The following is a 16,606-nucleotide window of genomic DNA, read 5'->3' on the forward strand; positions in this document are numbered from 1 at the left end:
GGACCTGCTTCATGCCTCAACTTTTTTCCCTTTGAGCCTTGCAGCACGGGGATGAGTGATTCCTTCCTACTTTCAGAAAAGCTGTTCTTCCTCCTACTCAGGCTGGTACGTCTTCTGAAGTGCCAACAGCCGGATTACAATGATTATTTTATTGCCTGCTTTTTTAATAAGCTGCCTCAAAACTTTCCAAGGACCAAAGAGGGAAATAATGATTGTTTTTTTCTTTGTGCAGACTTAACACTTCAATTAAAGCACAGAGGCATGGCTTAGGTGGCGAATGAAATAGGTTTATTATTTTTTAAAGTGGTCGGTGTACACTGGGGAGGAAACACCAGTTCAGGCCAGCTTTCGCCGTCCCAAGGTGCTCCCATCAGAAGGCTACTTGATTTTACACAATTTTCAGAACTTCATCATCCAGAAATGTCCCCATGGGGGTGCTGGCTGCACAGACCAGAGGACAAACTCAGGGTTTGTGAGTCAAGGACCAAACCAGTGCATTTTAAGGCTCCTTGTGATCCAGGAAAGGGAGGCAGAAGGAGGAAGAGCGTCAGAACTAAACGGTGCACAGTTTCTGCTGTTCAGGGTCTTCCGGAGAACGCCACCCTCCATCCCCAGCATCTTTAACACCATGCTACCCAGACATCTACACTCTTGCAATGAGCGGAGCAGAGCGAGTGGGCTTCTCGGACCTTGGCTCTGATGAATAAATACAGAAGTCACGTGACTGCGGGTCTGCTGTGAACCAGCTCCCGTGAGTGAAAATGCAGCCAGGCGCTGGCTCCCTATGGTCACGTGACCCCCAACAAGGGACAGTTTTAGCCAAACAAAGGACGAGGCAGCATTTGTTGCACGTCGGACACCCTTACCTCGACCCCTGAGTGCCGCTGCTGGATTTATGTGCAAATGAAAACCATCATTTTTTTCATCAATGTATTCCGTGTTTAAACTGATCTAAAGTTCCTCCCATATTGTTAAAGGCCAATAAATGTCACTGAATAACCGTGGGCTCGTGGGACCGTGTCTGTACTTCACGGGCAGCACAACTCTCTGTAGTTTTCACTGAGTCCAGTTTCCAGAAAATCGTGTAACTGGAGCTGAAAGACGTGGTTTATGGTCGTGCTTCTTACAAGCAAAAATAACTCTGGCTAGAGGTTATCAAAGTGGGTGCTTTCCCCTCTGAGTGTTCTGAGGTCATGGATATATTTGGCCCTCACATTAAAGAAGGAGCACGAGTGTTTTCCTAGAGGGGAAACCGTATTTAATTCAACTGATGTCTCTGTCTTTCAGGACAAAAACAAGTCTCTCCAGGGGACGTGTGGAGCAGGAAGCCGGCCGACAGGCAGGCCGGCTTTTGTGCTGTTATCACTTGCAGAAGCCTGAGCTGGCTGGCATTGGCTAGATGCTCCAAACACTGTAGGGGAAATCGCAGTGCTGCTAAATTCATCGGGAACCTGCAGGTTGTAGAAAAGTAAACTCTGAAGAAAAACCATCTTGATTTCTAGTTCCTGCTTTGAGAGCTGCCAGTGGAGAAGGTGGCACTCCGCTGGGGTCCGTTCAGTTTTAGATTCTGTGTTTATTCCTCTTCTTCTTCCAGGACAGATTCCAGGCAGGAGGGGAAAACTTGTGTACATTAAGAAGGCTCCATCCTGGAGAGCAGTGGTCGCTGGAGGGTTTGTGGCACCCTGGCTAGGACCCTCTGTCCCCAGGCCAAAGGCATGTGAGTGTGTGAACCCCCAACTGGAGGTTTAAAGGCCCGACTCATTTTGCAGAGGTGGGGAGATGCCCCGTGGGCCAAGGAGTGACAAGGGGAGGATGTATTAACATCTCCTAAAAGACACGCTTTGTTCTTAGACTGGATGACTCGGCAGCAGAAAGGGGACAGTCTCCCATAAGTTAATTTAAACATTTAGACCCTTGATGCAATCCCAGCAGAGATGCCCACCGGGTTTTGTCTGGCGCTAGACAAGTTGGTGGTAACAACGTTCACCTGGAAACTGGTATTTACTACTATTAGGAAATGATGACGACGAACAGTAGGATCAGTAATATGCACCCTGGCAGGTATCACGACCATCTCTAAAGCCTCTGGGTAAGAGAGTGGACACGAGGCCCTCAGCAGCCAAGTGGAGGGCGCTCCAGAGAAAGGGGCAGCGTTAGGCCAGGGGCTGGATGAGCAGGGCTGCCGTGCTGGGTGCACAGTAGCCGCGGGCTCTGCTTCTCAGTTGGTTTCAAGCTCACAGAGCCAAGGGCCCTCTAGCTGGCTGTTACATTTTGCAGCCTTTACATTCTTGTAAATCACACACATACACACACACACACACACACACACACACACACACACAGGACGCAGTGAGGTGACTAAAATCTCCAAGCTCAGAGGAGAGCCCGGCCCGCTGCCCTGAGCCCCCAGGAGGGCGTGCTCCAGGGGGGAGGGAGACCCATGGAGGGGGTGCTCCCCTGGGGTTCGGGGGCCTCTGCAGAGCTGGGGTTGAGACCTCTGAGCGGGGCTGCGGCCGGCTGGTGCTGGCACCTTTAGCAAGTCCCGGAGGCGAGGAAAACCACGGCCGCTACTGGGATCACCTGTTGTGCCCAGGTGAGGCCCAGGCTGCGGGGAAGCCGGCCGTTCCAGAACTCCTCTTCCTCCTCCAGTCCTGCAGGCTCTCTGGCCCCTCTGAGGGCAGAGCCTGCCACACAGGGCACCGGGCTCTGCCAGCAGCATGTGTGCAGAGCGAACGGGAATTCAGAGAGGCTGGTTATGAGGCATGGGGCGGAACTCCTGCCCCGCATCTCCTAGAAGATGGGAAGGCGGCGTGACACACACACCTGGGGATCGTGGTGAAGCTCCGGCGTGAGTGCACGCGCGGTAATCGCAGGCGTCTTCCCTTCTTGGCACTAGTGGGCGGGCGTTTTACTGACACGCTCCACAGGAGCAGAACTACAGGGCGTGGGGAGCTCGTCCTGGCGACCCCACAGGCAGCGCTTGCAGAGATCGCCTAGTGAGGGCGTTGTGATACCTGGCACAGGTAGGGGGCCGGTGCTGGTAACAGTCACCTTCCGGTTATGATGAATGTCAATTACTTACCTGATACAAGCAACCAAGAGGGAATGTGTTTCGCAAATATTTGAATTGCACCCTGGACACCCAAGCTCAATCATTTTCCTCTTGTAATATTTCTTGTAATATGTCATGAATAGCTTTTGGTATTGAAATGAAGCAAAATAATAATTCATTAATTGCCACTTTTTCCTCTTTGTAGCAGTGTTTCTTGCCCTAGGTAAGTGTAGAGGGTGTTTATACAATGTATATTTTAAGTGCTATCTGGGAAGTGCTAAATACATGTGGAGTGAAAGCAGTCATGGGGTTTATACATCGTATGGAAAGATTAATAATAACCTCAGTAGGAGACTGAAATTAATATTAGAACAACATCTTTCTCCAACAAGGTGTACAGAATGCTGGGGGAGTCAGGAATATTTAAAGCCACGGGGTGCATAGGGATAGCTTCCAAAAGCTTCACTTTATAGAAAAGTTTGAAGAAAATAAAGCTTTTTTTTTTTTTTTTTTTTTTTTTTTTTTTTTTTAACACAGTAAGACAAACACTGAAATTATGGAGTAGAATGAAAAATTTCATGTGGACTTTCAGATACAATAGACTTTAAATTTTTTACCCTTGATTCTGATGTCCTGTCGCTAGAATCCCCGTGTCTGAGTGTTTTGTTCTCTGCTGTGGGCCTCGCCGAAGCTTGGAAGTGCTTCCCTTATTATAACACTAGACTATGGTGGCATTTGGTGGTCTCTCTTCTTCCAAGAAACACTGGGGAAGGTAACAGAACAGTGAATAGTGTGTATTTTAAAAACTTGTGCATTTAGCACTTCAAGTGATAGAGACAGAAAGAAGAAATATCTAAGGATGTTGCCAAGTAAACCCTCAAATAAGTTGCTTCAGGAGCTAAGAGGCCTGAGTTTTGTACTGTCAGTTATGACGTCATAACTGGGTAACCTGTCTTCCTCTGCTCACCGTCTTTGAATAAAGACCACTTTTGCAGTAAATGCGAGACTAAACTTCAAACCAAGACCACACATTTGCACAGATTTCCTACTTTTGAAATCTTGATCGACATAATTTATTACATACAAAAGGATACATATATGTAATCATCTGTATTATAATGATTCAAAGATTATTGCGATACCTAATTTTTGAATTCATGCTTTCAAGGTATTGGGGACGTAGCAGAACCAGAGCCAGCTCTACTGCCCAAGGTCCTTTTAAAGTTTTGTACAATTGCCTGGGTTTTATATCATCGTATAAACCCTACATCGTCACTTAGTTGTGTTGCCTCACTAGTTAGGTGTCAATTTGTAGAGGACTGAGGTCACATTTTGTCACATTTCCACCTTTCTCCTTAGTTACCAGTGTTGGTCTCCTAGCAGGCATTCACATACCAATAAAAAATAGCAATTAGCAAGTTAATCAACTGTCCTCTTAACGTGCACATGTTTGGTGAATGTGACTTCCTAGTCCTCGGTTATGGAACTATATTTGAGAAGCCAAAAGCTTCATGACAATTGTTTTGCTCTAATCTTATGATCCAAGGATACACATTTGAATAAAGTCCATACAAATGAAACCCATAGCAAATAAGCTGGTTTGACAGATTCTACGAAACTAGTCAATTTTTTTCCCTATGGTTTGTGAACAGTTGCTTCAAAATGGAAGGAGGCATTTGATTTGACTTTTAGCTCCTTTTCCAAGTTGATGGGCTACCAATCGGAACATTTGGCTCCTCTGTGGTTGTGTGTGTGTGTGTGTGTGTGTGTGTGTGTGTGTGTTTACCACAAACAAAACCGTACAGCCAATATTCATTGGTCTTACAGATGCAGCTATGTACTGTGATATGTTTCAAGAACACGTTTTGTGGCCAAATACTGTGACATACATGATAAACATTAACGTAAACTTACCACGACCCAGACAACAGAATGTTTGAAACGGGGGTTCTTGGAACGCTTGGAATTATGGTTTCCCACTTCCCAGGTGTCCCCCTTACAACTTCTTATTTACTTTTTGAAATTCATTTCAACCTGCCCATACTGTTGCGTGTCCTCCCTCTCATCTGCCTTGTGTGACCTCTCAAGGACGAGGACGATAACCGTGCTGGCGTGGGTCCCGGAGAGGAAAGGGCGCTGTCTGGGCCAAGTCCGTGGCTGGTCGCTGCAGAGGGAGAAGCAGCAGATAAATCAGGCCACGCCCCTAGTCTGCTCCTGGAGACCCACGTTCCTGCCGAGGAGCGAGGAAGTGACACTCTCTTCCTTGTGAAGACGACCCTGGAGAGCGCGAGGGTCTCTCTTCCAGGCAGTGCTGGGTGGCGCTGGGGACACGCGTGGGGCTGGGAATTGCACTGAGTTGTGGCAACAGCTCCTTCTTACCCCGAGGCCTCAGACTCAGTGTTGCCGAGAAAAGAAGTTCTTGAAGGCGCTGTTGTAGTTCTTGTTGAAAGCCGTGTAGGTGAGGGGGTTGAAGAAGGAGTTGGAGTAGCCCAGCCACAGGAAGATGCTCTTCCAGATGGTGGGGAGGTCGCAGGAGCAGAGGGGGCTGACGAGCTCCGTGGTGAAGAAGGGGGTCCAGCAGAACACAAACACCCCGATGAGGATACCCACCATCAGGGCGGCTTTCTGGTCCTTCTGCTCCCTCCAGGTGTCCCCTTCTGTCCGGAAGGTGACAGTGGCGTGGCGGGCCGTGAACGCCATCTGGGGCTGCTGCGCAGGGGCCTTCAGCTGGAAAAGGTAAGCAGGAGCTTCATGAAGAGGCACCGTCCCTGTCCTGACCTCCAAGAGGAGTTGTCTATGGCCCAGGTGACACCCAGGTGAGCAGAGGCGCGTGAGTGTCGCTCAATGGCCACGCCCCCCACTACTCTACAGCCACAGCTCCTGCAGACCTAAAATTTCACTTGTCTGGAAAGGAAACAAGCAAATTGATTTGTGATAAGTTAAGAAGACTTAAAAACAGAGGAAAGAATTTCTTCTAAAAAAATCAATTATGCCAGAGGGTGAAAGAAGATAACGAAAGACACATTTGTGGCTACATAGTGAATATGAAAAGGCGTGAGGGAAAGTAAATTTTATTCAGTAGAAAAATTCAAGCAGTGAAAATCCTTAACGACCCTCAATGGCGTGTGTAACTGGTACGTCCAGATCACTGTCAGAAGAATACCTCACCTCTTCAGCTTCTGTAACACACCTAGAAATGCCGCAGGTGGGACCTGCTTCCAGGTAAAAAGTACCCGCTGTTACACACGATCAGATCAGCCGACCTGTACGTGAGAGTATCCACACTGCAGACAACTCAAGACGTTACTAAAGAAATAGCAACAGTCCCTACGGAGAAAAGACATGGCAGTCAGAAAGATGAAGTGGAGTAGGATGCATAAGGACGCACATTTATTCTCCCTCTGGTATCACGAATCTGCCTTTTTGTACAAAGATGAAAGTTCTGGGCCGTGTTCTAGATGGGTTATCACGACCACATGGCGCCTGTCAAAGAAACATCACCTACGACGTCCACCTCTCCCCTCAGTGATCGAGGCGTGGCCTCCCTGCCTCAGGGAAATTACAGGCATCAATTACATTAGTCAACGCATCTTTCGAACTTACATTAGGCCTGAAAGCTGTGTGTTACTCTACACACGTAGTGATTCCTGAGCGGGAACCAACACCACCTGGTTGACTAATTGTGAGTTCTCCAATCACACCGCTGGTTGGAGACTTATAGTGCAGCACTGTATTCTCCTTCGCCACGGGAACAGATCTCACGGATGTGTTTCCGTAATGGAAGAAGTGTCTTTGCCCCACACAGAACTTGGAGACTCTAGTACCAAATCCTAACTTACTACGGTTTGGGGATTATATTAAAAATAAAAGGGACAATACCGGATTTGATATATAGTAAGGAGTTCAGTCTCTCTCCTAAAATCCAATTTTTTTTTAACAGAAAGCCAACCTGTTGAATGACTCAATGTGGCCCTGGCTACAGCATATAAAATTGGTAAAATAGAAGACAGGCTTATCAAGGAATAATTAGTATGTTTTAGAATCATTCACGTCTTTAACTTGCTGTAGAAACATCTTCAGGCATTCTCTAAACATGAACAAGTGTGAATGACTTGGTGCCTTGCTGCTGTCTGAACTGCTCCTACACTGAGGTTCTTCAGAGAAAGTCCAGAAGCAGAAGCATGGATGTTGACTTGTGAAACCGAGAACTTTGGAAGAAGCAGATGGCCCCACGAGAAGGTGACTGACTGGGAGACGGCATCCCCACAGCTTCCCCGAGGTTGGTCACGTCTCTTGCACAGCCCCTGGGTTCTTCGTCCTGTGTTGAAATCAGGCTTTTGAATGTCAATCCAGAACCAGGATTTGTGGTTCAGTAGGACCATTAGTTAGGGCCTTCCAAGGACTATCTCTCCAATACCCTCCTTACAAAGAGCGCAGAGAGATGAAGCTCTTTCAGGGGAAGATCCCTTAGAATAGTAACTGTCCGTAGGGGGTAGACAACTTGAGGTTTTCATGAAAAGAAAAAGAAAAAATGGATGCCAGTGAATTATACAGCCTAAGCTCTCGGGGCACAACAAGCCAGTTTCAGTATCTCAATCCAAGGAGTCCTGGCTACTGGATTTTCCTTTGGCCAATGCGGGGGCTGGGGGGGCTACCCCATAGCTAACACGCCAAGCTGCCCTGCCTTCACACTACAGAGGAGGTAAAAGCATCTCTTTTTAAGCCAAAAGAAAGGGCCACCTCACTATCTCAGGGAATGTTTGGGACTTGCTTTCTTGAACAGCACAGGAAAATTCCAAGTCCTGACTTGCAGACCTTCCAGACTCTTCTCATCATGCTTCTAGTTATGCTGGTCTGACTGCGACGTGTTCAAGGTCTGCGGCCCACAGCGTTGTGCTTCCACACAGCACGGTCCTGACCAATGATTTAAAGTCCCGTTGGTCGAGGTGCCATCTGCACATCAGCTCTCCACACAGGAAACCTCGGGCCCGTCCTCGGTGGTCTCTCTTGAAGCTTTGGCGGAGTGAGTCCAAAGAGTGAGCTCCAGAGGTGAGTGTCCGCACAGCCTCAGGCGAGACCGAGAGTGCTGTGGCCCAGAACCAGCCTGAGACTGACGCTGCCAATCAGGACGGTTCACCTCCACGGCCTCGCTGCTGCAGGCCAACCTGTCAGAGTCACCCCTCACTTCTGAAAGCCAGGCAGCCAGGGATGATGGACTCATTCCAATCAACTCCCAGCGGGAGGAACAACCAACCAACACAGCTGCTCATAAGGTAATGCAATCCACTTATGCCTCCGAAAGCCTGCCAGTCCCTGAACGCCACACGTCCCCAAAATACCACTTAGGGCGAGCCCCCTCTCTGCTCAGAGAGAGTGTGCCCACATGCACAGCTCTCCCGTAGCCCCGTAAGCAATACACTGCTGTCTTTTCAGTCTAGATCTTTAGCAGTGATTGCGTCACCCTTGGGCAAGGGCGAGGCCTGGCTCTCTCCTGGTGCCCGTTCCCACCTCAGTGTCTGACACGGGTTAGGCTTTCAGTGCACGTTTGAAGAAAACTCAGCAGATGAAGACACAGGGAAGAAGTGTTGTGTTTCCCTAGGTAACACAGCTAATTGGTGGTAAAACTGTGTTTGGAAGCCGAGGCCCCTGCTACCATGGAGAAATCAGGAGACCTGGTTAGCAATGAACCCTTCACAGTAACGTGAGGACAGAGGCGTGCTGTGCAGATGCTGGCACCACGCAAAGCCTTGGGACTCATTTTTGAAAGTTTTCCGGCAGAGAAAGAGAAAAGGTGAAACTTTTCTCTTATATACATAACATAATATACATAACAGCACAAAGAAGTCACCATGATTTGCCTCTGCTGTCCCCGAAGGATGCAGTGGGAGACCCTTCCCTCTCACGGTCAGCCCTCAGAGACAGACTGGTACCTGCTTTTCCCCTTCGAGGTGTGTGGTACTGACTGAAGGATGTGTTTACCTGGGTTGGCATCTGGCAGAAGAGGGTCCGTGTAAGAAGGGCTCTTGATGGCAGCCGCCCTCTTGTTCCTGACTTGGAATCGGGGCAGGAGGTCACACACACAAGAGTTCCCAGCGGTCTGGATCTAAAAGTCAGGGTTTCCCGAATCTGGCACTACTGGCGTTTTGGTCTGAACTATTCTTTTGTGTTGGGAGCTGCCCTGTGCTCTGTGCCAAGTTTAGCAGCACCCTGTACACACTGGATGCCGCTAGCACCCTCCCCCCATCTTGATAATCAGAAAAGTCTGCAGACATTCCCGATGTCTCCTGGGGGGGTGCAAAATCACCCCGGGTTGAGACTATTCTGGATTAAAGGGCAGGTGCCTCTGACCCTCTTTTCCTTTTTTCTTCCAGAATGACGCTCTTTCCTCCCTCGCCTACCTGTACCTCTGGTTGCTCTGAGCGTGACTGACTGATTGTCAGTGGAATTCGCTCCTGACAAGCAGAGCACGGAGGTCACTGCTTCATAGACGAAAGTCTTCACGGTAAAGATAATTTCACTCTTTTACCCCCTTGCACCAAATCCACGCCGTGTGCACAGCATGCTTAACTGAATTTATCCCGATGTTCCCCAGCCAACAGAAGACGGGGCCTGTGGAGATTTCTGATCTCAGGTAAGTATGTGAATTAGGTTCAAGGGACCATTCCTGGCAGTGCATTTGGGGGGAGCAGCCCGCATCCAATGGATCCAGTTCTCATACAGTTCCCAAGTCTTGAACCATGGGTCAGATTATCAAGAGTTAACAACAAGCAGGAAAGTGTGGGTGGAGAGGAGATGAGAAAAGAGCCCTCACTGCTGCTGTACCAGTCGTCACGCATTAAATGCTGCTTGGAAAGAGCCGGGGGACTGCCTGCCTCGGATTTTTAATTTCCTCCTGTAGCTTTGCTCGTGTTCAGGGAGCGAACAAGTGGCCCTCAGCTGCACATGCCAGGCCGTCGCCCAAGGCAGTGGGAGCAGACAGCTAACACAGGCTCTGAGACGGCTGTAAACAGCGCCTTTAATCACACATCAGGAAGGGAGGGTGCTGCAGAGTGGCAGTTAGTCATCCAGGAGATACCACAGTTTGCAAATTAGTTGCTTTAATTTGCAAAGAAAAAAAAAATAGACTGCATTGAAACACTCACATGCATTGCCTGACGCGTGGTAGTCTTCCTGCCGAGTCAGATACCATCTGTCTCTCCCCTCTGCTGGGACACCCCCACTCTAAGTGCAGGATCGTCTAGTACAGCCCCAGACACCGACTTCTTCAGACGTTCTAAATTCTAGAGCCAAATGGGGCCCTGCAGAATTCCGTAGTCCACACCCCTCGTTGTACATTTAAGGAAGCAATCCGTCAGAGGAGGTAACGGACAGTGTTAGCGCTGCGGTGCGGCGCGGGGCAGGGCACGGTCAGTCTCTGGAGCTTTCTCTTGCTCTTCCACTCAACCCCCTTCCCTTCTCCTCGCCCCCAAACCCCCAAAACCTTAAACATCCTGAAGTTCCACTTTCTACAAACTTGAGGAGAGGGGTACTGGGGATAAAGCCTGTGCAGGTGTTTCTAAGGATCATGGTAACACCCACCTCCACAGCTTCCGGCTCGGGGGAGACGCTGTTGGTCTTGCGGGAGCCCACGCGGAACCTGGTGGCCTTGTAGATCTTCCAGTACACGAAGAGCACCACGCAGAGCGGCAGGTAGAAGGCGCCCACGGTGGAGAACACGGTGTAGGAGGGCTCCCGGCTCACCTGGCACTGCTCGCTGCCCTCGGAGTAGGTTTCGCCCCAGGCGAAGAGCAGCGGGGCCAGCGAGATGACCGCGGACAGCGCCCAGGTGAGCGCGATCATAACGTTGGAGACGCGCTTGCGGGCTCGCAGCGTGTATTCCAGGTGGCGGGTGATGGACCAGTAGCGGTCCAGCGCGATGGCCGTCACATTCCAGATGCTGGCCGTGCAGCACAGCACGTCGCACGCGACCCACAGCTGGCACAGCCGCCGGCCCAGCTGCCAGCGGTGCCCGGACAACTCATGCACCAGGCTCAGTGGCATGACCAGGGCGGCCACCAGCACGTCTGAGATGGCCATGGACGCCACCAGGTTGTGCGGGACGCGGTGGAAGGTGCGCACGCGGAGAATGGTCACCAGCACCAGCAGGTTCCAGGCAAACGTCGCCGCCACCAGACATCCCAGCAAGGTCAGGACGAGCACGCCGAAGACAGAGAGGAGCGGCGAGCTGGGGCGCGGGTCTCCTGCGCCGAGGCTGCGGTTGGTCTCCAAAGGGGAGGGGCTGGAGAGGGACAAGTAGGTTTGGTTCCCAGGCAAATCCATGTCGGGGTCAGGAGAACGCCCCAGGGCGCGTGCAGAGGGGGCTCAGGAGAACTTACGGGAGCCACTCTGGAGGTTTGTAACCTCTGGCCAGGGGCGGGGTTTGAGGGGGGTGCCTGCGAAACCCGCCCCAACCTCCTGTCAGTGAGCATCTGTGGGAGACGGTCTGGCGACGACGAGCGCGTTGGGCTGCAAGCCGCCGCAGGTCCGAAGCCCTCAGAGGCGGGGCAAGCGGAGCCGAGGGGCCGCGTCTCTCCGCCGGAGCCCGCCAAGGCTGCCACGTGCCCAGGGCTCTTCACCTCGGCGGAGACAGCGAGCTGGGCGCCCAGAGCCGAGCATTTCCCGAGTCGGGGAGAAGCTGGGTGCCCGGAGAGTGTGAGTGCCTGGAGAGAAACCGGTGCGTCAGAGCGGTGGTTCTCGCCGCGTTGCCTCCCTGTGCGCCCCTCTCCAGGCAGCGGCTGCAGCCTCAGCTGCGTGCTTTCTGGGACCTGCCTCCTGCTACTCCCCCCGCTCCGCACCCAATCTGGGGCTGCAGCTCCAGAGGGGGAGCCCTGGCGCGCCCACCCAGACCCCCCTAATCAGACTGGGGATCCAGCGTACGTAAGGCGTCAGCTGATAAAGTCGCCTCTCCCCGCCTCCCGCCGGAGCGCCGAGCGCGGGCGCTATCCGTGGTGCTACCGCCTCTTCCCGAGCGAGCGCGGCGCTACGTTTGCTGCTGTCCATGGTTCTGTCGCTTCTGCCTGAAATGAGCTCCCCGTGGGGAACAAGTCTACCGAGGAACTTTTCTTGCCACCCCCACCCACGTTCTTCTAGAGGTGGTTTGGATGCCTGGGGCAAGTCCTCAGGTGCTTGCCTTTCGTCCATGTGTTCCAAGTCGAGGGTCTAAGATGATATCGCTGGCCTTTCTTCTCCGGCAGGTTTCAGTGCATCATCGTCTCCTTCTTACACAACCCCCAGCGCTCCCCTTAAAAGGTTGTCTACCTTTAAGGAGAAAAGACAAGATAGCAGATACTGCTGGTCCTAGAGACGGCTGAGTTGTTGGAGCCAAAACGCTGAGTCCATTTCCCATTTCCTCGGAATCACAGAGAAGATGCATGGACTCTTCAGTGGATTTACTAAATTTGCGCCCAGTGAAGCAAAAAGCTGGATACGAGTTGTCACAAAAGCTCCATCTCACTTAAAAAAAGGGGGAGGATCATTTAACTCTTTCCCTACACACGTCCCATAACCATATACACATCCACCACAATTGAGAAAATATCAAAAGCTCCTACCTGGTTATGATTTAAAGCACTTCACAAATAGAAACCTGACAGAGCAGGATAAAATAAATTGGAACAAGGAAAATGAGATGACCTTAAGCAATTTTGAAGGGCCTACAATGGGTGTCGTGAAATCCTGTACACTCACAAGTGGTTGGCCACAGATTTGGCCAGAACCCTTTCAGCTATTTGAAAACAAGAAAAGATATTTTCTTACAAGACTCAGTTTCTAAAGGAGTAAAAAGAATACACTGAGAAGAGAGAGACTCCTGCACTGGGACCCAGACGAGAGAACACTCTTAGGAAATGATGAAGAGAATTATTTTTCACTAAATGAAAGATTATTCACTGAGCTGCATCACCAAATATCCCTGAGAAACAGCAGATGGTACAGAGCTACTGTGTGTGGCTCCTGCCAAGGGGGAGACTTGTGTTTATTTAGAGCACATCATCTTGGTGGGGTCATGGAACCTACGAGAATGAGATGTAAACTGTGCAACCTCTTCTTTGAAAACAGCGCTCTGAGCAGCTCAGCCAGGGTCCACGAGCTGAAGGAATGGATGAGCTGAGGCCTTGAGATTGGTAGCTCTCAATACAGACCCTCAAAGGTACACGGGCTTGCGATTATGTTCCCCACCAGCCCTGCAAGGGGCAGCTGTCTGTCCTGGTAGTCAAGTGAGCAGCTGTCCAATACGGGAACGAGCCAGGGGCTACGGAAGATACTATGTGAAAACGGGCGTGTCACAAAGTTAAGAACTAAGAAGAGTGCCCTAACAAAGAAGACACCCAATGGAGTAGTTCCCGAAGAACCAAAATCTGTTGAGAAATTTTGGTTTATCGCATATAGACACAAAGGAAAAAAATCAGAACCTTCTAGCTTTGTCTCTTACAGCATGGCCATAATTTTATCTTCAAAAATGTAAACAAATTTAAAATCCCCATGTGCCATAAAGCATCTCTGAGGAATGGATAAAGCTTTGAGGAATGCAGTTTCTTGGTTTACCCCTTATGGGCTGAATTGTGTCCCCCGACCCCGTTGAAATCCACATATTAAAGCCCCACCCCCAGTATCCCAGAATGTGATTGTATTTGGAGATAGGGCCTTCACAGAGATGATAGCAGTAAAATCAAGTGAGTTGAACTAACAGTTTTTTTTTATGAAACACCATTTTTTACTTGAAAGAACTACCGACAGATAAACTATCATTATTCAGCCTTAGGTGTTTGGCAGATATTTTCTCAAGATAAATAAAGTGAGTCTTCACTTCAAAGAAAACAGCTGACAGTATTTGTTGCCCATAATAAAATTTGAGCTTTCAAGTGAAAACTGGAATTTTGGAAAACTCGTATCTGCCACTGTGAAGTTGACAGCTTCCCAATACTTAAAGACCTTTCCAATGAGATCGGTGGTGATGATAACAAATGTTAGTTTTTGATATTGTGTAATGAAATGTGTCAACACTTGGAAGATCTAGATAATTCAGTGAGCCAATATTATTGAAATGACCACAGCATGGTGCTGCAGAATTGCAGAGGGATAAAAGCTCCGTTTCAAAAGCAAAACATGCCAATGGATTTTAACTCAACAGAGCACAAGAAGTGCATGATATGATTTAAGATTCCACATTGCAACAAAACCTTGGAGAAACTACCACTTGCTGAGCTTGATATACCATCACAGCCAAATGTCCATAATTACCTGAAAAGACTATTAAAATACTCCTCCACTTGTCAGATGTATACTTCTGTGAGGCTGGATTTTCTTCATAAACTTAAACCAAATATAACATATCACAACAGATAGAATGAAGAAACAGACATGAGATTCCAGCTGTCTTGAAGAGATTTGCAAAAATGCCACTCAACAATTTTTTTGAAAAGAGTTATTTTTCACAAAGACATCACTTATGTAAACATTGATGGGTTGATTCTTTTATTTTTAATGGATTAATACAGAAATGTTTTAAATTTCTCCATTTAATTTATATTCCAGTATACATACATAGATAACACCCATGTAAACAAAATCCCGTTGGGATACTCAATAATTTTGAAGATTGTAAAGGAGTCCTGAGACCAAAATGCTTAAAAACAGTTGTAGAGCTTCATTGGAACACCACACTGGGCTGTTGTGTCATTGCAGAGTGTTCATACAACTGGATGAGCCAATTTGCTAGAGTCCTTGGTGCTCCAAAGGGTAGGAAATAAATCCTGTCAAGATTCAGTGCTTCCGTGGTCTGCGGCATGACAGGACATTCCTTCCAATGTAAAAGAAAAATTATTGCACTGGGGACTGCCCGCCCCTAAAAGGAAGCGTGATGCTTGGTAGTTATTTCAAACGCCGTAGGCAGCATATCCCACACTCGAGAACACTGCTCTGATCCATATATTTGGTGACATGAAAAGGCTGCCAGCTTGGTTGGGACTCAGAGCAGGAAAGGGTCCTGCTTTCAGGGAAGGCAGCCCTTCTGCTTGGCACTTGGCAGACCTCGTGGTATTAGATGTGCCTGTAAAGGGAAAAGACTCCATATAGATTTCACGGCGAACACCTGTGGAAGAGTCACAGTAAAGACTCATGGGTTCTGGCACAAAGTCGTGCCATCTGCACAGAGAGCACCGCGCCATGGAAAAGCAGCACGTGATGTGCCGGGGCTGCGATGCCAATGGTACCTGCCAGCCTGACACGTAGGTGGTGGAGGGGGCTACACCACCACCATCTGGATTCCTGAGGCCCACCCACGACATTGGCTCTCGTGGGTAGAAGCAAATCCCCAGCAGCAAACTAGCATCCAACGGAGGAGCAAGGAAGCTGCACAGCAGGTAGCCCGGACCACCATCCCTTGGCTCACAGCTGTGGCTGCATGAAGAGCTGACAGAGACAAGAAAAGCTGGGGGTGCCCCGTGCATGGATCCACCGGGTGTGTTGGTGCAAGCCTGAGCAAAGCTGCATTGTGGTCCCCGCTCTGGGGTGGCCTAGAAGGGCAGGCCCTGAGCGGTCATCACCCACGGGCGGTAGGAGAAATGGCCCAAAGAAGGGCAAAATAAAGGCCCATGAGTAGTGTCTTCAAGGCTGAAGGTGGAAGACTGGAAAGAAGGAGGTCTGTGAAGGAGGCGTGTGGATGAGGGGCGTATGCATAAAATACCTTTAAAAAAAATCACTTTTCATGTCCTCAGGGAACATCCACATCGAAGAGGAGACTGGTGACACAATGGCTCAGCCAGTGGGTGACAGTGGCCAGTGTCACGGCCGCCGTAGAGCAGGACAGCAGTTGTGTGTGTGGCCGGGACAGCACAGGTTCCCTCTCATTTGCTCCATGTCTCTAGTTTGATGGGTGAGGACAAGTAACAGGCAAAGCTGGTGCAAAAACGGGGGAACGAGCGATTCCAATACCCTGCTGATTGTAATGAGAGCTGCTGGTGGAAATGAAAGACAATTTGGAGAGGAAGTCATCTGGCAGCATCTATGACAGTTAACACTGTGCCCGTTCTGGGATGCAGCAATCCTCCGAGGACCGCATGGGCACAAGGCACTGTTCCAGCTCACGCACACCCTAGCTTGTCGGCTGGATCGCCAGCATGGCAGTGGCGCGGCCCACAGCTCTTCCAGCACCTGCTGGGTCCTCCTGCAGCTTCTCCACCTCCTGGTCCAGGGGCGTGTTTCAGTCCTGCAGCGTGTCCTTGAGGCCACGATCTGACAGAAACAAAAGCGCCCGGGCTTCCCTGCAGCACAAAGCTGTTGGTTGCAGTGTTGTTTGTGGAGGCGGAAAACTAGAGACATTCCTGCCAGTGGGCACACAGGTTACAGTTCCCCTAGTTATGGTAGGGCCAGGATACGGAATATATGTGTGTGTGCTTTTGAGTTAGATAGATGCATACTGACGTGGGGGTGTGACACGGTCCATTAAGTGGACTAGCTGTATAACGCATTTTTAAAATAAGAAGGGACAGAGATTTCATGGTTACGTTTTGCACATCT

General features: G+C 49.7%; 1 protein-coding gene across 1 annotated transcript; it reads right to left on the reverse strand.

Moving 5' to 3' along the window:
• Nucleotides 1–4,815: 4,815 nt before the first annotated feature.
• Nucleotides 4,816–11,868, reverse strand: HTR5A (5-hydroxytryptamine receptor 5A). The gene is made up of 2 exons (XM_033099041.1): nucleotides 10,631–11,868; nucleotides 4,816–5,779 (listed from the first exon to the last, which is right to left on the reverse strand). Exons 1-2 carry the CDS (start codon nucleotides 11,369–11,371, stop codon nucleotides 5,447–5,449), a joined length of 1,074 nt encoding a protein of 357 aa, XP_032954932.1. The 5' UTR covers nucleotides 11,372–11,868; the 3' UTR covers nucleotides 4,816–5,446.
• Between the last annotated feature and the right edge of the window lie 4,738 nt (nucleotides 11,869–16,606).

Source organism: Rhinolophus ferrumequinum, chromosome 26 (genome assembly GCF_004115265.2).
Source record: "Rhinolophus ferrumequinum isolate MPI-CBG mRhiFer1 chromosome 26, mRhiFer1_v1.p, whole genome shotgun sequence".
Taxonomy (NCBI): Eukaryota; Metazoa; Chordata; class Mammalia; order Chiroptera; family Rhinolophidae; genus Rhinolophus; species Rhinolophus ferrumequinum.